Source organism: Eutrigla gurnardus (assembly GCF_963514095.1).
Source record: "Eutrigla gurnardus genome assembly, chromosome: 17".
In the NCBI taxonomy this organism is placed as follows: domain Eukaryota; kingdom Metazoa; phylum Chordata; class Actinopteri; order Perciformes; family Triglidae; genus Eutrigla; species Eutrigla gurnardus.
The window spans coordinates 20,754,421-20,769,221 of record NC_139928.1 but is presented as its reverse complement, the minus strand read 5'-3'; the positions used below and the strand labels follow the sequence as shown (position 1 = coordinate 20,769,221).

The 14,801-nt window shown below is 44.2% G+C and overlaps 1 protein-coding gene and 1 long non-coding RNA gene across 2 annotated transcripts; one reads left to right on the top strand and one right to left on the bottom strand.

Moving 5' to 3' along the window:
- Positions 1-3,252: 3,252 nt before the first annotated feature.
- LOC311027491 (uncharacterized protein) lies at positions 3,253-13,809 on the top strand (the record flags this gene model as incomplete). The annotated part of the gene is made up of 4 exons (XM_084031513.1): positions 3,253-3,445; positions 5,026-5,084; positions 9,688-10,294; positions 10,457-13,809. 4 exons carry the CDS (start codon positions 3,253-3,255, stop codon positions 11,125-11,127), a joined length of 1,530 nt encoding a protein of 509 aa, XP_083887639.1. The 3' UTR covers positions 11,128-13,809.
- On the bottom strand, positions 5,632-8,320 carry LOC311028089. The gene is made up of 3 exons (XR_014598691.1): positions 8,282-8,320; positions 5,848-5,902; positions 5,632-5,766 (listed from the first exon to the last, which is right to left on the bottom strand). It is a non-coding gene; the product is annotated as an uncharacterized lncRNA (long non-coding RNA).
- Positions 13,810-14,801: the final 992 nt, after the last annotated feature.

The following is a 14,801-nucleotide window of genomic DNA, read 5'->3' as shown; positions in this document are numbered from 1 at the left end:
GCAGACAGGCAATTAGAGAACGGAATAGGGCATTTAGGCTATTAAAGAAACATCATTCAATGGGGTCGTTAGTGCAGTATAAAAGGTCGCAAGCAGTGGTTAGGAAAACTGTAAGAGCAGCTAGGCGTGCATGCTGGCGGCAATATTGTAGTAAGATAGGTTGGGAGGTACAGCTGTCGGAGGTTTGGGGAATGATCAGGAAAATTAGTGGAATAAGAAGGAATATAACAATCCCAGTATTGACAAGTAACAGTAGAACAGCGGTTAGTGGTTTAGAAAAAGCGACGCTATTGGCGGAAACACTAATCAAAGTTCACTGTTCAGAAAACTTATCAGCAGAGGCTAGGCAACAAAGGAATACAATGCAAGCACAAAACACCTGGGTTAACAGGAAAAAACCCACAACAGAAGAGTACCTGGATCTTCCATTCAGTGTGTACGAGTTAAAGGGGGTCATCCCCAGCACCCGGCAGTCAGCGGCAGGGAAAGACGATATCTGCTACTGTATGTTAGACAACATGGATGACAGGTCACTAGAGGTAATATTAAAATTAATTAATAAAGTATGGGAGTCAGGGGAGATTCCAGCTGCAAACACTCGATTATAGTGCCGATTTTAAAACCAGGCAAAGCTGCATCAGACCCGTCAAACTATAGACTTATTGCTCTTACATCTCAATTAGGGAAAACTATGGAAAAGATGGTTACAGAGAGGTGGATGTATTTCATAGAAAGTAGAGACCTTATGTCCTCGTGTCAGAGTGGGTTTCGCAAAGGGAGAAATACAATGGATTCAGTGTTGTGCCTAGAATCAGAAATTAGGAAAGCTCAGACAAATAAAGAGATGGTGGTTGCTGTGTTCTTTGACATAGAGAAAGCATATGATATGCTGTGGAAAGAGGGCCTGCTAATTAAACTGGATAAGTTAGGAGTGGGAGGGAAGCTATATAACTGGGTGTTGGGCTTCCTGTTTGGGAGGAGAGGTCAGAGTAGGGAATGAGTATTCACCAGTATGTATGGTTGAAAACGGAACGCCACAGGGAAGTGTGTGCAGTCCAATACTCTTCAACTGCATGATTAATGACATCTTTGAGGAGGTGGGGGGAGGAATAAGTAAATCACTATTTGCTGATGATGGGGCATTATGGGTAAGGGGGAGGAATCTGAAATATCTACAGAAGAAGTTGCAGACAGCGGTTGACGCAGTGGAACAGTGGGCAAATAGGTGGGGATTTAAGCTATCAGTTACAAAAACTCAAGTGATATGTTTCACAAAAAACGCCATAAAGACATATCAATAAGGTTATATGGTAAAACACTGGAGCAAGACAAAGTCATTCGTTTTTTGGGTGTCCTGTTTGATGAAAAGCTCACCCGGAGAGAACACATTGAGAGGACAAAAGACAAATGTAAAAATGTTAATAACCGTTTGAGATGCCTGTCAGGTCGTGATCGGGGTGCAACCAGGAAATCTCTATTAAACATATATCAAACCATGATGAGAACCAGATTAGACTATGGGAGTGTTGCGTATATGTCAGCAGCAGAAAGTCACCTTAAGAAGCTGGATGTGGAGCAGGCTAAAGGACTCAGGGTATGTAGTGGGGCATTTAAGACCTCCCCAGTTGCAGCTCTGCAGGTTGAGATGGGGGAAGAGCCATTAAGAATAAGAAGGGTAAAGCTCATGTTGGCATACTGGGTTCACCTGCAGGGCCATAAAAGATCTCACCCAGCAAAGGCTATATTAGAGGACTGCTCAGAGCATGATAAGTTGAACTTCTGGAGCTTAGGCTGGGTTGGAAATGCTAAGGCAGAAAGTGTTGGCTTGTGCAACATGCAGTATACTCCAAATGTTTCATTACCGGAAATTCCTCCCTGGCTGTTCCCGATGCCATCAGTGGACTTTAATATCCAACAGAAGATCAAAAAGCAAGGAGTTACTGGAGTCGTGGTTCAAAAGTATATCGAACAGAATTATGCAAATACAATAGCAATATTTACAGACGGATCAAAAGAGCCAGAAACTGGGCGTACCGGAGCTGCGGTGTACATTCCGGAATATAAAGTGGCAATTAAGGAGCGAGCAACAGACCACGCATCAGTATATACAGTTGAACTCCTGGCTATCACGCTTGCACTGAGATGGTTAGGGGGAAACAACAGGGCCAAAGCACTCATAGCATCAGATAGCTGGGCAGCCCCCAACAGTATTAAGACCATGAAGTCATGCAGGCAAGATTTGATCATGGAGATCCACCAAAAGTTATACAGCTTTCATAATAGGGGGAGAACGGTCAGATTTCTGTGGGTTCCTGCTCAGGCAGGCGTTGACGGCAATGAGGATGCAGACATACTTGCAAAACAAGCACTCAGGTCACAAGCAGTAAACATCAACATCCCACTAGGGAAAGCAGAAGGAAAGACAATCATTAAATCACAAATGCGAAAAGTTTGGCAGGAATACAAATGAGACCGGAAGACACTTCTACAATATACAAAAACAGGTGGGGAAAGGAGGAATGGTGGGCAGGAGCAGGAAGGAGGAGGTGGTCATTACCCGCCTCAGATTAGGACACACAGCGCTTAATAGCACGCTACACCAAATCAGCAAACATCCTACTGGTGAATGCAGAATGTGTGATCATCCTGAATCTGTGCAACACGTTCTCATGGAATGCAAGGGTTATGAGAGAGAGAGGAAAGAACTAAAAGCAGCAATGCATAGGGAAAAAGTGAGCTTCACAGTAGGGAACATGTTGCAAAGATCAGAAAGCATTAGGAGGTATGTGAGCAAGTACTTATATATATATATATATATATATATATATATTTTTTTTTGTCATCTATCCTAACTGCACATCGAATGTACCACACTCCAGTCCGGTAGGTGGCGGCGATGCACCTGTAAACTGGATGCCAGCCGCCAATCAAATCCAACAGAAGAAGAAGAAATCGCGGCGCACCCGGATGTTCTTTTTTCAACAATGGCGTCTGTTTTCAGCAGAAGAGTTCCTTCGTGGTGTTGAGAAAGTGTCTGTTAGCTTCACCGGTACTGATCCATCAGAGTCTCTGTGTGTCTGGATAAACCTGTCTGGACGGACTTTGTACTCTTCACCTTTTATTCTGAATGTTTTAACTCTGAATCATCTCCCGGGAGCCTACGAAGCTAAGCTAGTTATCTTAGCATGCTAGCTGGAAACAGATTTTGACGGAGTTTGTGTGGAGTCAAAACGTCTCTCTCGTCGCGGGAAAATGAGTAAAGTCCAAGTGATGAGAGCTTTGGTGGAGCAGCGACTAAGTGCGGCTGCTGAAGAGATATTTGGGCTGTTTGAAAGAACGGTAGCAGAATACGAGGAGGAACTTTCTCGTTCTAAAGAGGAGAACGAGCGACAGCGGAAGTTACTGGACGCTGTTTTCCTGCCTGAAGTCCGGTTACACAGAGCAGGTTGGTGCTTACTTTTTATACGTTAGGTATGGCAGTGTTCTAATATGAGTTGCGTTAAAATGTGACAGGAGGTAACATGCAACACGCATAGGACCAAAACGTTTACTTCTGCATCCGTATTACAGTTGTTCACATTTGCTGAAAGACTAAATCCTAATCTCTGAACCTAAAGGTCGGTGGCCTAAACGCATGTTTTTAATTGAAGCTAAACACATTCTCACTTACAATGTACTTTTGATGCATTATGCTGACCACAGGCTGCAGAAGTTAAACACAATTACAGTCAGTATGTGATGGTTTGATTTATCCAGAAGAATCAGAGGTTTTGTGAATGTAGATTGAAAACTGGGTTTTGTGTTTACAGTTTAGATGAAAGGTTGGAAGGTTTCAAGTTCTGTCTGCTTCTTGATGCCTTCCAGGAGAACCAGGAAGCCATGGGCCGTCCTAAGCAGACCACACCTTAGGGCGTGGTGTCATTGATAAAATGCTGCCTGTAGGTGCGTGTCCACAGGGGCGATTTTAAACGCGTGTGGACGCGCCGCTTCCCAGTATTGCACGCTTGGTGGGCTGCCACTAGAGGATGATTGACAGGCGCTCTCCTTTAAAGGGGCCCTATTATGAAAAATCGACTTTTCCATGTTTTTCAACCCTAAAATGGGTCCCTGGGGTGTCAATAAGTCCCCACAGTATCAGAAAAGACCACCATCTCCCTATTTCACTTTCTCAGTTTGAAAGAAATCCTCCCGATAAACGAACGGTTTGCAGACTGTCCACTAAATGACGTCAGCACCGAATTTTCCTGTGCCTTATATGGGTAATCTCGGCTCATTAGAATCGCTCCACCTGTGTGGTCCCGCCCACATAATCCCCATACCTTTTGGCTGTCAGTGTGATGTACAAACCAGTTAACCAAAATGCCAAAGTCAACGGAAAGCGAGTTGGCAGTCCAACTGCTGATATTTACTGGCATCGTCAGAGCATCTACGATGGAAATGTGCGCACACGCGTCCGTAAATGTGTGTTTGTGTGTGCGACGCACTTCACCGACAGGAGCTTTGACAACATGGGTCGCTACAGCTCAGGATATGCCTCTAACCTGAGGCCAAAGTTTGGATCAGTACCGACAGTCCGAGAGCCAACCACAGACACTGAAGCGGTAAGTTACTAAATATTAGGTAATATGCCGTGTTAGACTTTACCGTTTCTTTCTTAGCATTGGTGTGTTAGCATTGGCGTGTTGCGCTAAAGTTAGCATTGGCGTGTTGCGTTAAAAGCTTCCATTGTGGACCGTTAACGTTACGTAGTACTGCGGGGGCCCAAACCTGTAAAATAAAGCTAGACATCAGTTTGCTTGGGAACGTTTTGTAGCTTGAATGCGGCAGCGATCAGCTGGTCAGTGTTTGTTTACACGCCGAGCCAAAGACAACGTCACCAAACGTTTGTTTTTGCACCGCTAACGAAGGGATTTTACGAGCTATTGGTGCGTCACCACATCAGTTATAGTGAAATAGTAACATGTTCCACATTTCAGATGTAGTTGTAAACTCTGACTGTCTGTCTGACTGTCTGTCTGCTTACAGAGCATCAGCTCACATCAGCTCCCACAGCGACCCACCACAGCTACTGTTGGCTGTCACCTGTCTAGGAGGACTACAGGCTCCTTACCCAAGTAAAGGTGTGTATCCTGACATGTAGCCTACTTGAGATCAGGTTTAACAGCAACTACTAGTAGTTGTGCAGATGTGTATTTCTATTATGTGATAACATGGGTTTCATTCCTCCATACAACTCTGTTACAGCTACTGTATCCTGCAAGGACTTTGGTGTTGGCACAGTCATGGTTCCAGACCTGTTTCACAACCACTCCAATAAGGAGACCATCACAGAGAGCTCGCCTGGACCCGGTAGAGGAGGAGGATACTTTGGAGGGCAGCTCTTCCTTGACTTCAGAAGAGCTTGATATGACCCTGCAGAGTCGGCCACAAACAGTTTGTGTTTGTGTTCTGAGATAACTGGGAATTTCAACTGCTGATTAATTTGACAATAAAGTCTTTACAGTAATTGTAAAATGTGTCATGGTTAATATTACTGAAGTAATGGTCAGGAAAACTGCATAATATGTTGCATAGAGGGATTTATTTTTATAAAACACAATTGATGAACAAACAACTGACTGCTGTATTCCTCTTACGTGTAAAGCACCATAACCAGCTGTATATTTCATGCGTTTTGGAGACAGAACATTCAGACAGACAGTTCCAATCAGGATGTCCCACCATGCAAGCCTCTTCCTCCTCCAGCTGCTGCATCCGTCTTCTTACCTAGTGTGAATCATGATCATCGTCATGTTATATGAATAATAATCTCAACAGACAACTTGGTGTAACAGACAGTAACATTACCCGTGGTGTCTCCATGCAGCAGACGTGTTCAGTGTCTGAAGGCCCACTTAGTCACCTAGATGAATATAGTACAGAATTTGAGCATTTCAACAACAAATCTTGTTAATATGGTAACCTGACGGACTTTGCTGACAAGCTGAGGTGTAAACCTCATGTTTGAATTTTGTAACAGTAAGTTTGGCACGTAATGTTGAGATGGAGCACAATCACGTTTATAAAACACAGCACACAGCCTATAATTCACAATTCAGCACATAATTCTGGAGGACGACATGATACTGATGTTGGGGTTGTAGCAGGGGCAGATTTGGTTATCAATAGTTAACTATCAATATCAATATGATTATCGGTATTAATAATTATATTTAATATATTATCATGATATAATCATGAATAAACGGGGCACCACCCTGGGATCAGGGAAAAGATAACCTAAAACTGTATTCAGTCTCAATATGAAGGTTTTATACTCACATGCCAATCATCGTGATCATTGGCATAGGAGTACAAAACCAATCGAACAATTAAAAAGGCGTGAAATTCAAGCACTAGCCTTCACAACCTGCTGTTATCCAGTGACATATACACAACAAGCACAAGAGACCGCTAGTTATAATATAATAAGATTTATTAAAATCAGTAACAAAGCCTTATTACCTAACTACCTAACACACAAAGCTAAGCTTAAACAAAGGGAGAGACACACGTGGAGTGTGTGTGTGTGTGCGTGCGTGTGTGTGCGTGCGTGTCGCGAGAGAGAGGGAGAGAGAGAGAGAGAGATGGCTATGGGCGGCCACCAGATGGAGCTATTCCTCGCAGCGTTCAGGGGCGGAGCCACTGAGGTTCAATGGGGTAGCGAGAGAGAGAGAGAGAGAGGTGGAGCTATTCCTCGCAGCGTTCAGGGGCGGAGCCACTGAGGTTCGATGGAATAGCGAGAGAGAGAGATGGCCGTATGTAGCCACCAGATGTAGCTATGTCCCTAGCGTCCACCGGGAACAGCTGGCTTAGGACACGTGTGTGCGGCATGTATGTGTGTGTGTGTTAGCGGGTCACAAACAAAGAGAGAGAAAATGCGCGAGCGATATTCGGAGGGACAGAAAGCCGTGCTGCTATCACACGGGCTCGTGTGAATGAACTGGCGTTTATTCCGCGAGACCGGTCTTTTAACTGATAGTAGAGGCTTTCTGAGCTCGCGAATATGGCGGAGGTTAGTCGAAAACACTGTTACAGAAATCAACCCAGCTGTGTGGGTACACGATCAGCATTCACATACAGCAGCACATGAACAAACGGACTCGGCGATTCGCGATCAGAACTTAAAACACATTAACAAGAATTACAAGCATGTCCTACACTATCGAATCTCTGCTTCTGCCCAGACAAATAGCCTCTTACTTTTGTCGATGTGAGATGCGTCGATGTGAGGTTTCCGTCCCGTGCGTTGATGGCGTTTCTTTACGCCGGCAGCGGACGGTAGTTTACGAGCGCTGGTTCAGCGCCGGATCCAATTAGTTGAAGAAAACAGTTAGTATTTCTTCCTTCTGCAGGAACAATCGCGTGGCTCGTCGATTTAGTCAGCTGATTTCAGACAAAGACGGGTCGAGTTATCCGTTCTGCTGGCAGCTGGGACGAAGAAAGTTTCTTCTTACCGCGGGGAACGGGAGAGTCGCGCTGTCGCGGTGGTCTCCTCGGGATCCAAAATGATAAACAAAAGAAAAATAAAACGAGTAGAGAAAAAGAGGGGTAAAACAGTCTGTTGCTCGTCCAGCGAGATTGGGGGAAAGACTGCGGCCTAGGACAAAGGAAAACGTTGCAGACGTAATGTTCACCTCCTGGCGTAACCAAGTTACTTTGGAGAGAGAAAGTTTTCTGATGGCCGCGGGATTTATAGCTTACGGCTGGTCCGGGGGACCCCCTGGAGTCCCATGCAGTTCGCAGCCAATGGAGCGCCAGCGGTGTGACGTCAGATCCCGTGACCAGGTGGAGGTGACACTAAAATGGTGGTTGTAGTTTTTTTATCTCCTTTGTCCCATTGTCCTGGCCGCATGTGTAGGCTTCTGTAGGCCGCATTGTGTAGTCCTTCTAGTGAGGTCCCAACACTGACCAAATCCCGTTCCTTGTATATCTTTATGTGTAGAGGATCAGGTTTTTAATCCCGTTAATGTGATGTAAACAAACTGCCCGCATACAGGACGCTGTTTTCATCGGGTTTTCATCAGTTTAAATATAATGTTCCGTCCCCATTTGGAAAACATGCAACTGTGAACTGTCAACAACACGGCACTACTAACGATATTAATTGTTGCCGAAATAGCTCACAGATACGTTACTTATAGAGCGAAGAACGCAGCATTAGCGTCATTGTGGCTAGCGCTAGCTACGCTAACACACATCGAGTTACCGTCCAAAACGTTACACAGACATGTTAACTAACCATCCAGGTTCGTCCTGCTGCGTCCGCAACGTAGAACTTATACAGGAGCTGGTCCTGGTTCTGGGTCGGAGTCCGGTTCGAAGCGGTACGGCTGGACCGCTGTTAGTTTGTAGCGTAGAACCATAACCATGGCAACAAGCTGGACGCGGACAGCACGGGGCGGAGAGACACAACCAATTCCTCAGTAGGAGCGGGGTCAGGGGTCATCTCATTAGCATAAGGCTACACCCCGACAGAATCACCCGTTTGAAAAAGTGGGGTAAAAAAGCTGAAAATGAGGAGTGTGATCCACTCCGAAATACATGTTCCGATTGTTTTTTCCAGTTGAGGAATTCAAAGACCAGGTTTGGAGACATCAATAACTTATATTCACTTGTGGAAAAATAGCATAATAGAGGGCCCCTTTAAACAACACATTTTTGCGAGCGTTCGCGAGCGTTCCCGAGGCGGCGAGTCGAGCCCGGCGCCTCTGATTAGCATAAAGTAGATTCGACTTCAACTTTAGGCAAATGAGGAGCGGCCAACTCGCGCGCCGTCTCTCGACATTCGCCGCGACGCTACCAGAATGCATTGCACGGCTTTTCACATAGACAATGAATGGGACGCGGGGAAACACCGCTGCCTGTGGACACGCACCTTTTGTCAGTCTGCTCTCTGTCTCTCTGGTGGTTGAGCAGCTGACTGCTGCTATGGCCTACAACCTGCTATAGTTTATTTTCTTATATACATACACACATGCCCACACGCACACCAACACACACTACATTTGATGCCACACACAGCCACGTTATGTTCCTTTTGGGTTGTTTAGTTTAATAAACACTGAGACATTCTCAGAGCTCTGTGTGTGCCCTCTCCTTTGTTTCAACCTGAGAGCCAGGGTTGTAAACACAAGTTATTAACAATTATGAAAAAGTGTAATAAATGTATTCATCTCAAGCTACTGATGACTGCATTACTTCTGGTGCATTTTATTTTTGCAGGTTGTCTGTCTGCCTCTTTTGTTTCAGAAAAAAAACAGTGTACTGGTGACTGATTGTTCAGCTGTTTGAAACGTCTCTATATTCTGTACGTGTGTTTATTGTTTTCCTGCAGACGTCCAGCAGCTGTTGGTGACTAAAGAAGAGGTTCCCTTTGAGCAGCAGGACTGGAGCTCCAGTCTGGAGCAGCAGGACTGGAGCTCCAGTCTGGACCAGGAAGACCCAGACCCCCCACACATTAAAGAAGAACAGGAAGAACTCTGGACCAGTCAGCAAGGAGAGAAGCATCGAGCCCTGGAGGAGGTTGGTATCAAGTTCCCATTGACTCTTGTCCCTGTTAAGAGTGAAGAAGGTGACGATGAAGAGAAACCTCAGTCCTCAGGGCTGGTTTCAGCTGCAGCCAGAGGCTCAACTGAACAGATGGAAACAGAAGCTGATGAAGAGGACTGTTGGGGACCAGAACCAGCCAGGAACTCAGGTTCACATTTACAAACAGATACTGATGACAAGACTGGAGACTCTTCCAAACCTCAGACTGATGACAAGACTGGAGACTCTTCCAAACCTCAGACTGATGACGGTGCTGATTGGCAGGAGACCAGAGAACCTCAGTCAGTTTTAAAGGCTTTGAAAATTGATCCTGAAGGTGATTTTAAATGTAGAACTGGTAAGAAACCATTTCGCTGCTCTCCGTGTTGGAAACAATTCAGCATCCGTGGAAATCTGATGAGACAAGTGAGAACTCATACAGGAGAAAAACCTTTCAGCTGCTCAGTTTGTAAGACCTCTTTTACACAAAGTCAGCATTTACATACACACATGAGAACGCATACAGGAGAAAAACCTTTCAGCTGCTCAGTGTGTGGTAAAGGTTTCATTAAAATGTATGATTTTAAGAGACACATGAGAACTCATACAGGAGAAAAACCTTTCAGCTGCTCAGTGTGTGGTAGAGGTTTCACTCTAAATAGTACTCTGAAGGCACACATGAGAACTCATACAGGAGAAAAACCTTTCAGCTGCTCAGTGTGTGGTAGAGGTTTCACTGAAAATGGGACTCTGAAGAGACACATGAGAATACATACAAGAGAAAAACCTTTCAGCTGCTCAGTGTGTGGTAGAGGTTTCACTCTAAATAGACATCTGAAGACGCACATGATAACTCATGCAGGAGAAAAACCTTTCAGCTGCTCAGTGTGTAGTAAAGGTTTCACTCTAAATAGACATCTGAAGACGCACATGAGAACTCATACAGGAGAAAAACCTTTCAGCTGCTCAGTGTGTGGTAAAAGTTTCACTCTAAATGGTACTCTGAAGACACACATGATAACTCATACAGGAGACAAACCTTTTAGCTGCTCAGTGTGTGGTAAAGGTTTCATTAAAATGTATGATTTTAAGAGACACATGAGAACTCATACAGGAGAAAGACCTTTCAGCTGTTCAGTGTGTGGTAAAGGTTTCACTGTAAATGAACAGCTGAAGAGTCACATGAGAACTCATACAGGAGAGAACCCTTTCAGCTGCTCAGTTTGTAAGACATCTTTTACACAAAGTCAGCATTTACATACACACATGAGAACGCATACAGGAGAAAAACCTTTCAGCTGCTCTGTGTGTGGTAAAGGTTTCATTAAAATGTATGATTTTAAGAGACACATGAGAACTCATACAGGAGAAAGACCTTTCCGCTGTTCAGTGTGTGGTAAAGGTTTCACTGTAAATGAACAGCTGAAGAGTCACATGAGAACTCATACAGGAGAGAACCCGTTCAACTGCTCAGTTTGTAAGACATCTTTTACACAAAGTCAACATTTACATAAACACTTTAGAACTCATTCAGGAGAGAAACATTTCTGTTGCTAAGTTTGTAAGGAATATTTTCCACAGACGCAACAATTACAGAAACAGATGAGAACTCACACAGGAGAAAAACCTTTCAGCTACATAAGAGTCCGGCCGCTGACGGTTATGGTTAAAGGTTGTATCAGCGATTCTGGTTGCCCTCACTTCCATTGCGAGATCCAAAACAAACAGAGCCAGCTAGCCCCTCCCTCCCGTGTTTTGAAAATGATCATGAGCGTGATTGGTTCAACACTGTTTATTTTGCTTTTGAGGTGTTGGTAGTACCATTTGTTTTTGTGTGCGATCTCGGAGCCTAGGCTGCCTAGAGAGACTTTTTGACTGCCTGCTTATGGGGCGGGATCGGCTAGCGGATCGTGAGTTAAAAACAGATGAATGTGATCATTTATGTTTCGGCCCAGAAATGCTGATACAACCTTTAATATACAGATAAACCAGCCTGGATTCTGAAAAAAAAACAATGTTAGGCCAGTATTTTTGACTGATTCCTATTTTTTCTATGTGTTTTTATAATTATTATTTTTCATGACATTTTGGATGATTTGTTTGATTTCTTAAATATATTCTTCTTGTGATGTTTGTATTTGTGCTAAAATATAATAATAACATAATTGTTGTGTGGTAGAAATGCATACTTATACTTTTTGGACCTCTGTGAACACTGTCCTGTCAATATATTGTAAGCAGGGCATGAAATTGGCACCCGCCCGCACGCCAAATGCGGGTGGGATTTGTGATTGGGGGGTGAAACTGTCAATCTACCTGCCAACATTGGCGGGTAGCCAATAAGACAACACAACACTGAGCATGTTAAGCACCCGCCCCCCACCTCCCCTCAGCTGGTGAGTTTGACGGCGCGTATAGCCCCCTTCACAAACGTTGCTACTCGCCCGTCACTCGCTTTCTCACTGAATTCTACTCGCTGGCAAAAAACATTCACTGCCGCCGGCGGCGAGTTCAAGCGGCAACTCTGTGGAACTTTCTGTTGACGTCACTGTCAATCATCTCTATACTACATTCTGATTGGTACTCGCTTCACTCGCATCTCAGAAAGTTAAAATTATTTTATCTCCGTCCCCGCCCACATCGCATCGCCTGTCCTGGCCACATTCAGCTAGAACACATTCACATTCATTGACAGTTGTCGCTCAGAGATGGGCGAGTGGCGACGTATGTGAATGGGGCTTTAGTCAAAACCAAAACACCAAGGAAGGCTGAGGAATATTCACCTACTTATATTATTATTAATAATAATAATAATAATAATAATAATAATAATAATAATTGTCGTAATAAACTAATACTATAAAGGCTCAGCACTGTCTTTTAGTCATTTTTGTTTTCATCTTTTCTTGAATGCTTAAACTCCTCAACCCCATTTAGTATGTCAACATTTGTATCAGTACCAGCAGTTTGTAAGAAATTGGTCAGTAATTGATACATCATATTTTGGTTCTCAGAATTCACCAAATTGATGCATTACAATGAAATTATTCAAAATTTTCTCCCAGGGGCCCCTGGACCCCCCTAGAGGATCACAAGCCCCCCCACCATAGTCTCCAAAAATCCTGTGGGATTGCAAACCCATTTGTAATCGGCACAAAAAACTTATTTAGAGGCAAAAAAAAACACTTGCACACACTTTAATGTGTATTCTGTACAACTTCAAGAACCATTTTTATGCATTTTCTGAGTCGTTCACCTTTATTTTAGGCACAAACTATTTTGGCTGGTAAAAATTCACTGTGGCAGGTGGATTTCAAAATCCACCTGCCACAGTGGCCGGTGGCCAAAAAAGTTAAAGGAAAAATCCGGTCATTTTTTACCCCAATTTCGTTGTCCCCAGGGTCATCCCGACTTATTAGAAGCCCGAAAAAAAACAGACAAAAAATGTTGCCTAGCCCAAGGTCTGTTCCTGCCTGGCAGCCTTCCAGACTCACTCCAATGCTAACCCATTGGGGCAACTGTTATCTGATTTCCTGGGCCTCAGAAAACAATTCCAAGACCTATGCAACACAGGTTGGGTCCGTACGAGACACGACGGCGCTTGTTTTTTTTTATCTCAAATAGTGTGGCAAAACGACATAAATATGTGTGTTTTTGCATGGAGTCAAATCACCCTGTAGACATTAGCAGTAGATAGCCGAGCGTTTTCCTCGTAGATTTTGTATCCATAAAGAAACGATCGAGCTGGTTTAGACCACGATACCAGAACACAAAGAGATGCTGCGCTTATGATTTTTAGGTGCACCAGTGCAACCTACAATTTTTTTCAGTCGCACTCATAAAACATTTGGTCGCATTTGCGACCAAAATGGTCGCACTCTGGAGCCCTGACTGGGAGGGACTACAGGCGCTCGGCTATCTACTGCTAATGTCTACAGGGTGATTTTAGGTGAGTTACTCCATGCAAAAACACACATATTTATGTCGTTTTGCCACACTATTTGAGCTAAACGAGTGCCATCGTGTCTCGTACGGACCCAACCCGTGTTGCATAGGTCTTGGAATGGTTTTCTGAGGCCCAGGAAAGCAGATAAAAGTTGCCCCAATGGGTTAGCATTGGAGCGAGTCTGGAAGGCTGCCAGGCAGGTACAGATCTCGGGCTAGGCAACGTCAATTTTTGTCGGGTTTTTTGCTTCGAATAAGTCGGGATGACCCTGGGGACAATGAAAATGGGGTCAAAATTGACCGGATTTCTCCTTTAAAGTTAACTTCAGGCCCTGATTGTAAGTGTACATCTGCATTGATACAAATAAAGTGGATGAACGCCAGGTCTGTGTCTGCCCCATCATTACAGCACAACTTATTATTTGTTGTTTTTATTTATGTTTATTAATGAAATCATGGTGCTGTGCATCACCTCTTCTGATACACAGATGTTGTAATATTACATCCATGATCTGGACGTCCGAAGCTAAACTAGATCAGCAGACCCTGAGACAGGTTGAACTTCCTGAGCTGGTGCTCACATCTCTGAGGAGCACCTAGGTGCTGGATGTGTCCTGTAGTTGGTTTTGCATCACACTTTATTTTCTGCAGAAGGGAATACATCCAGAGAAGTAATCCTTTGATTAGTCTCTTTCCACTCACTACCCTGAAAGGAATGCTTCACCCATTTGAATTAAGCTTTGTATCTTAGTAACCTGGTCGTATTTTTGAATGGTCCTGCATCATTTCCTCATTTTCCCCAGAGATGGGAGATCTCTGTATTTCTATTCTGAAAAAGAGCATCCGATTACTCAAATATCCTCATTTTGCGTTATCGGAGGCTGCTTTGGTTAGAGGGAGGAAGACGACAACACCAGTTCCTCATGTTTTCAATCCGCCTATAGGGGGCTGGACCCACTGAGACTACAGACCTGTAACAGACCAGAGATGGGACCTCACTTAAGACTCGGGTTGTGAGCGGAACTGAACCGGTCCTTTTAGAATAACCAGCCTTACCACCTGGTAAGCTGGCCAACGGACAGCCAGCCCGGTAAGTTCGCCGCCGACCATTCTAATTTGTTTCATCAATCATCTGCATTATTAAAATGGATACACATCCTGTAGACAAAGTAAGAACCCAGGATATGAAGAAAGGGAGGTGAAGGGATAACACTGGTTTACTTGGAGTTTAGGGATTCAGATGAGGAAGTTAAAACAGAGAGCAAATGAGCAGGGACAGGGCAGGC